Consider the following 7143-nt stretch of genomic DNA (forward strand, 5'->3'; position numbering starts at 1 on the left):
TCCTCCTCCTCCTCCTCCTCCTCCTCCTCCTCCAGACCCAATCAGTATTTCCCCATTTCCCCCATGTGGCCCAGTTCTGGACCTGCTCCAGCACTGGAGGAAAGCAGGGGACTGTGGGAAGGGGAAGCTCTATGGGAGAGCTTGATCAGGGTTAAAGATTGTTCTTAGTGCTTACAACAATTTCTCTTGGCTCTAGGAAAGACTAAGCAATCCAGATTCATATCCATTTTCTGTTTTACACACAACAGAAAAATAGATTCCTGGATTTTTTTCCTGACTCTCAAATCATTGATTCTAACAGTCAATTTTTTAAAATGAGTACTCTAAATCTGATAGTCCTATTGGGCTCCAAAAAGGGTATACCAAAAGAGAAGTAGCATCAGAGAAGATGGCACAGGGACTTTAGTGATGACTTGTGAGAGGAGGGTGGTTCCTGAGCCCCAGTTGTTCAAGGCCTAGTTTTGTTTTGTCCATAAGGAATGTATGGTCAGTCCAAGTGGCAAGCAGGGAGAAATGTTTATAATTCTTTGCAATGAGGAAAATATAAAGGTACACATACTTTATGATTAAAGCCCTGAGAATGTACATGAAAATGTATGGGCAAGGGCTAGAAGGGAGTAAAAATACATCAAAATACTGCACTTGGTGGAGTGGTTGGTTATGGGATCACATCCTCTTGGTGCTGTCTGTACACTCTGAACTACTTTTTCTCTGCTATTTACTGATTTAAAAATCTTCATTCTGGCTATCCTTTTTGTGGGAATAGGACTCTGTGGGAAGGGAAGTGGCAGACTAGGCAGGGAGAGGCGCCCGACAGACGATTCCCAGGCATGGGGGCAGGCAAGGTGGAACACGAGGAAAGGGAAAGTTTTTCATGCCTTTCCCAAGAAGGAAAAGAGAGATAGACAAAGAACAGAGACAGAGGAAAGGAGAAGTAGGGAAAACATGAAGTGTGTGTGTGTGTGTGTGTGTGTGTGTGTGTGTGTGAGAGAGAGAGAGAGACAGAGACAGAGACAGAGAGAGAGAGACAGAGACAGACAAAGACAGACAGAGAGACAAGGAGAGGCAGACAGAGACAGAGACAGAGTGGCAGAGACAGAGACAGAGACACAGAGAGATTAGAGTCAGGAAAGGAGAGAGAAAAGAAGACAAAGAAGAAAAGGAGACATAGAGAAAGACACAGAAACAGAAAGAGAGAGAGAAAGACCGAGGAAAGGAGAGACACAAAGGAAAGATAGAGGAGAGAAAGAGACTGAGACAGGAGAAATGGAGGGGGGGGGGAGGTAAAGGCAAGCTAGCTCAGTGTGATTTGCATTCTTATTCCACTCTGCTGCTTCTCATTGACTGCAGAGGGAGTTGCTGGCTTTCAGGGAAAGGGAGAACTTGCAGGGTGGACAGAACGTTTCCTTGGGCTGTAAGAGCCGCCACTTTGGCTTCTGCCTCTATCTTCCAAGGGGGAGGAGCAAAACCCCAAATCCTGAGAATACATTTTTACAATACTGGAAGCATTTAAGTCCACACCACTCATTTTCTCCACCTCCAAGTATCTCTGACATGGCTTAAAGGAACAGACTCCCATTTCTCTCTTCTTCCTCTAGCATCAGGAACTAAGCAGCCTTTTGTAAAAAAAATGATTATCTTAGAGTGGATTTTTTTTCTTTCTAGTTTACTTAACCTTTTATCTCGTTTCTGCAGATCAGAGCCTGCAAAAGTTTCCCCATTCTCCCCCAAGCACAAATGTCTGTCCTTACAACGTGCTGAACTGTGCATGTCTAAGCACACACCTTGAAAAACCTGCATCCCACAGGGAAACCCACAGGGCTCAGGGGTTTCCAGTTGTCTAGCACCTAAACAGCAGGAAACAGTGGCTTCTAGATCCTCACATCTGGACCCCCATCCCACAATGTCTCAACACTACACTGCTGGGCAGATGCACTGGCCACAAACAGTTGACCTCCCTAGTGTCATGCTGAGATGGTCCCTCCTGTTTCCTCCACTATCCAATCCACTTCCACCAAATTAGGGTGCGTGCTCCCAAACCACCTATCTGCAGGCTCTTCCCAGCATGCTTCTTGCTCCCAACTGCTGGAAACTTCCTCATTTGGAACCTGGCTCTGGATCTCTCGACTTCAGTCTCACACCCCAAGGACATGATGGGCACTTGTCTTGGCCACTCTCCTATTTTCTGACCTTTGTGAGAAGTCCAGTACCCAGTAACTTCGCTAAGAGCATCTTACTGTATCTTCTGAGTAACTCTCAATAGTCCCCAGGGTGGAAGTGCTTTGGTACTTTCATTTTTCATGCCAGTCTTGAAGACTTGCACGATGCCCCCTCCTCATGCCTTGCCTCAGCTAGTCATCCTTCTTCCTCCAAGCTGATCACTCAAACCCGCCCCTAGGTCCCACAAAAATGTTCAGATTCCTTCAGCATAGATAGCATAATCCAAATCGATTGGCCACTATCCCGTGTCCGCCACACAGTCGTTCATGCACTGGCCAGAGAAGAACAGACTCTATATCACATTTTTAAATCACTAGGCTTAAACAGACTCTCTTCTTAGACCATCTCATTCTTTAAATTCCTGGCTACTGTTATAATATTTTCCTATTATTGACTAACAGTTACACAACTAGTGACTTTCTGGAATAGGAGCCAAATTATTAAATTAAGATCAGATTCTCTGTTTCTGATGAACTCCATTCACTACATATGAGGCAATTTTTTTTCCAGTCCTGGGGCTTGAACTCAGGGCCTGAGCACTGTCCCTGAGAATCTTTGTGCTCAAGGCTACTACTCTACCACTTAAGCCACAGCACTACTTCTGTCTTTTTTCTGAGTAGTTTATTTGAGATAAGAGTCTCATGGACTTTTCCTGCCCTGGCTTTGAACTGCAATCCTCAGATCTCAGCTTTTTGAGTAGCTAGAATTACAGGTATGATCCACCAGCACCTTGCCATCCATATGAGGCTATTGCATAGTATCTTATAAATGCTATAAAATATTAATACTATAAATGGTTAGACTTGTTTTATAATCTGGGTGCTGAGCTAGGACTCGCTGATCAGTGGAGGAAACTAAAGCCTTAAACATTCTTACCACTAGGATTATCAGGTGGTATTAGCTAATGCTAACAGGGACTGCTGCAAGTTTCTTAACATTGAGTGCTTGGCTCTGAACTAGCTGCGAGAGTTCACACTGACCAGGAAGGAAAGGGAATGGAAGAAAACTAATCTTTAGTATGGCCTTGTGCATCCTGCTAGAATTCTTACATAGATTCAAATCCTGAGAACATCTCTATGAGACAGATATTGTTATCTTATTTCATGGATGGACAAACAGAAATGCAGTAGTGAAGTGTTTAACATCTACTAACTGAAGAGCAGAGACAGGCATTGACATGAGCCTCCTGACTCCTCAGTGCCCTTTGTGGTTTAGGCTATCCATGTGGAATCAATCAGGTAAATGTGCAGTTTGGAGACAGTATATACTGGCACTTCTCCTCTGCCCTTCTTACCACTGTCCTTTATAAGGAAATACTGTAGTTCTGGCTTTCCAAGTATTAAGAACTTTATAGAATTTCAAGTCAATATAGGAGGCAGTTTTCATCATCATGAATCACTTACCAATGCCCTCAGTTCCTCCCCAGTTGCCTCTTGAAGGGCTAGGACTCAGAGGGAATTCAAAGCATGCTGCACAATTGCCAAGTTTAGCAAAACTGAAAAGGTAGGCCACAATGTCATGGAGAGGGCCTATCAGCTGGAGAGTGAGCTTTAAGGCTCTAAAAGCTGCCTGTGGGAAAAAAACAACACGAGGAAATACATTTTAGGAAGTTGCTAAGAAGCAAAATAAAATATTTGAGTAGATTAGGGATAATATCTTTAAACAAGAATACAGTGGTCCCTCGGTATCCACAGGACACTGGTCCCAGGAGCTCCACTGGTGTGATCATATGCAGATGAGCAAGCGCTTTATTTAAAATGGAGTGGTAGTTACAAGAGTCTCCTTTAAATCATCTCTATGTTACTTACAATGCCTAATGTAATGTAAATACTATGTAAATTATTGGTGTAGTGTGTTGTTTAGGGCATAATGACAAGAAACAAAATGTCTGTGTATATTTAATACAGATAAAGCTATTTTTCCAAATATTTTCAGTAAGTGGTCAATTGGGTCTATGAATGTAGAACCTGTGGTACAGATGGCTGATTGTATATAAATAAGTATTTTTACAATGTATGTAGGATAGTATGTGAAAGAAAAGAAAACAACAAGCCCAGTGACTCATGCCTATAATACTAACTATTCAGGAGGCTGAAATTGGAAGGACTATGATTCAAAGCCAGCCTGGGCAAAAAAGTCTTTGGAACTACATCTTCAAAATAACCAGCAAAAGCTAGGCTAAGTGGCATGATTCGAGTGGTACCACCCTAGCAAGCATGAAGTCTTGAAATCAATTCTCTCCCCACTTTCCAAAAGAAAAAAAAAATCAAGCCTATTTATGAACTTACTTGTTTTAGACAGTCACTCCTGTGGGAATAGAGGAGGAGAAAGGCATGTGTTTCTGTTTATTTAAGGTAATGAATGGCTGTGAATTAATGGAAATGTGTTTGTGTGACCATTAGTGAATTATAAAGGCCACAAACAAGCTCACAGCAGGAACCCATATTCAGACAGCATTGTGAATACCTGAGTGAATAGGCTTAAGCAAAACATGGGTATTTATCTCTAAACAGACTCTCATTTACAAAGAAAAGTCAGATTATTGCCCAAATGCCATATTCAACCTTGCAATTCTATTTAACACATGCTTACGTATTTTATGTGTTTCTATATCTATTTTTTGTGGTTATCAATATTATTCTCTAACAGTAAGTTAAGGTTCATAGAAAAAGCCCTCAAAAATTAGTAGCTGGACATCGTGGTGCACTCTGTAATCCCAGCATTTGAGAGATTGAGGCAGATGGATTATAAATTTAGGTCTAGTGAGATGGTGTCTAAAAAATAAAAATAAACATCCCCAAAATTCAGCTACTAGATGCAAGTGCAATCCTTATCTCTCATTACCTACAGACAGGGTTTTATTGAAATGTTTGGGGGACACTAAGAGTTAATAAGGAATGTCAGAAGCTCATGTTACTGTTTATAAATGACCAGAAAAAAAAAACAGAACTTGGGATATAATAAGGCCTGGCAGAAATTACAGAAAAATGTATTAGGAGCTATGAAATGATTTCAGTTACTAAACGTGTCCTAAAACAAACAAGAGGTGGTGTCTGTCATTGCTGTGTTTAACCAGTGAGACACAAGAAAATAGCCAGTTTCCATTTGGACACATCCAGAAAATACAAACCTTTTCTGGCAGAGTTTTGAACATAACTAGCACTTCTGAAGGATGGGGTATGAACCATAAATTGAGGAAGACTTTTCCATCGGCTGACAACAAACTCCAGGGCCGGGGTTGAAAATGCCTGTAGCATTGGAAGAGAACACCAGTCACACCAGTTTTTCCCCAAACCAGAAGCATTGTGGGCTGCCTGAACTTAGGACACAGGCCGCAGGCTGTAGAGGCCTGTCACCACCTGCCCAGTCCTAGCTCCACAGCAGCGGGCCTCTTTTGCGGCAGCTCCCAGTTGGCCAGAGTTCATTATAAATAACCCAGCAGGAAGGGCAGTTGGGCTGATTTTAGCCTAAGCTGTGTGGTAGGGATGTTCTTGAACATAGAGGGAGAGAAAGTGTGGTAAGAAAGGAAAGGAAGGACAGGACTTAGGAGTCTGCCATCCTACCTGGAGCTCCATTCTTCATTTTATATCATGTAATGCTTCTTACAATCTCAGGATGGATCTATTTTTGTTCCTGTTTCACAACTGAGGAAATTGGGGACTTAAGACATGATGCAGCTCCTGCCTACCAACTCCTAAGAAACCAATCTGGGTTCCAGACAGCAGCTCCATTTTTCTGCCAGATACCCCAGCCTCTAGGCTTCTTTTGCTTCTCTCTGTCTCTGTTGTCCAACTCCAAACACCCTATCACGTTTAGCCTGTCCCTGCTGCAGTTTATATACTACGTGCAATCTGCTATGTCTGGAATAAGGATTGACACAAGCCCAGGTGCCTGTCCTGAGAGAGAGAGAATGTCACAAGCATTCCTATAGCCTGGTGCATGCCTCCTTGAACAACCTTCTTGACTTCACAGTAACCAATACCTTGTTGTTATTTGTAGTTTTACCCCAAATAGACATATCAGTAAAAGGTACTCTGTTGGGTTTTGGCTGTTTCATACAAATCGAAACCCTCTGTGTGCAACACAGCCCTTGGAGGGAGGTGACATGCTGACCTGGTTTCTGATTGTCCTAGGAGTGAGGTGGCCCAGAGCTATCGAATCTGGTTAACTGTGTTTGGCTGGGGTGTGGGTAGTGGTGGTTCACCCAGTTAACAGGGTAGGGAATTTGGCATCAAGGGACCTGATTTTTATTCCAATTCCATCATCCATATATATATCTATATATAGGTATATATCTATCTATCTATCTCTATATATATCCATATATATATCTATATATACAGATATATAGATATATATTTTTTTGGTTGGTTGTGGGGCTTTAACTCTGGGCCTGGGCGCTGTCCCTCAGCTCTTCAGCTCAAGGCTAGCACTCTACCACTTGAGCGACAGTGCTACTTCTGGTTTTCTGGTGGTTAATTGTAGATAAGAGTCTCACGGACTTTCCTGCCTGAGCTGGCTTTGTATCATGATCCTCAGATCTCAGCCTCCTGAGAAGCTAGGAATACAGGCATGAGCCCCTGGCGTCTGGCTCATCATCCATGATTCTGTGGCATTAAAAACTCTTTTGTCTCTTCATAGTTAATATGAGGGTAACAATTTCTAACTTACAGGACTGATGTGAGGAGAAAGTATTAAAGGAGCACATAAAAAAGCATTTTGCAAGTCATGCGCTACAAGGTTTGTCATTATGCTAATGTAGAGGTGTGTGACATTTGGAGCAGTAAAGAAGCCCAGGGTGGGCAGGAGCCAAGGGTGCACAGGGAACCTGAGAGTCATTCGTTAAAACTGGGGACCTGACTCTCCAGACAGGATGTCCCAGAACTGAGGATCCTGTGGGAAGAGCAGAGAGCAGGACTACTT

General features: G+C 42.7%; 1 protein-coding gene across 1 annotated transcript in view; it reads right to left on the reverse strand.

The window, feature by feature from the left end:
• The window catches only part of LOC105990086 (coiled-coil domain-containing protein 162-like), a 57797-nt gene extending 52423 nt beyond the window's left edge, over nt 1-5374 (reverse strand). Inside the window, 2 exon segments of the mRNA XM_013022403.1 lie at nt 3624-3789; nt 5351-5374. Coding sequence (XP_012877857.1) covers nt 3624-3789; nt 5351-5374 — 190 coding nt within the window.
• Nucleotides 5375-7143: the final 1769 nt, after the last annotated feature.

The sequence above is a fragment of the Dipodomys ordii genome, unplaced genomic scaffold (genome assembly GCF_000151885.1).
Source record: "Dipodomys ordii isolate 6190 unplaced genomic scaffold, Dord_2.0 Scaffold62, whole genome shotgun sequence".
Classification (NCBI taxonomy): Eukaryota; Metazoa; Chordata; class Mammalia; order Rodentia; family Heteromyidae; genus Dipodomys; species Dipodomys ordii.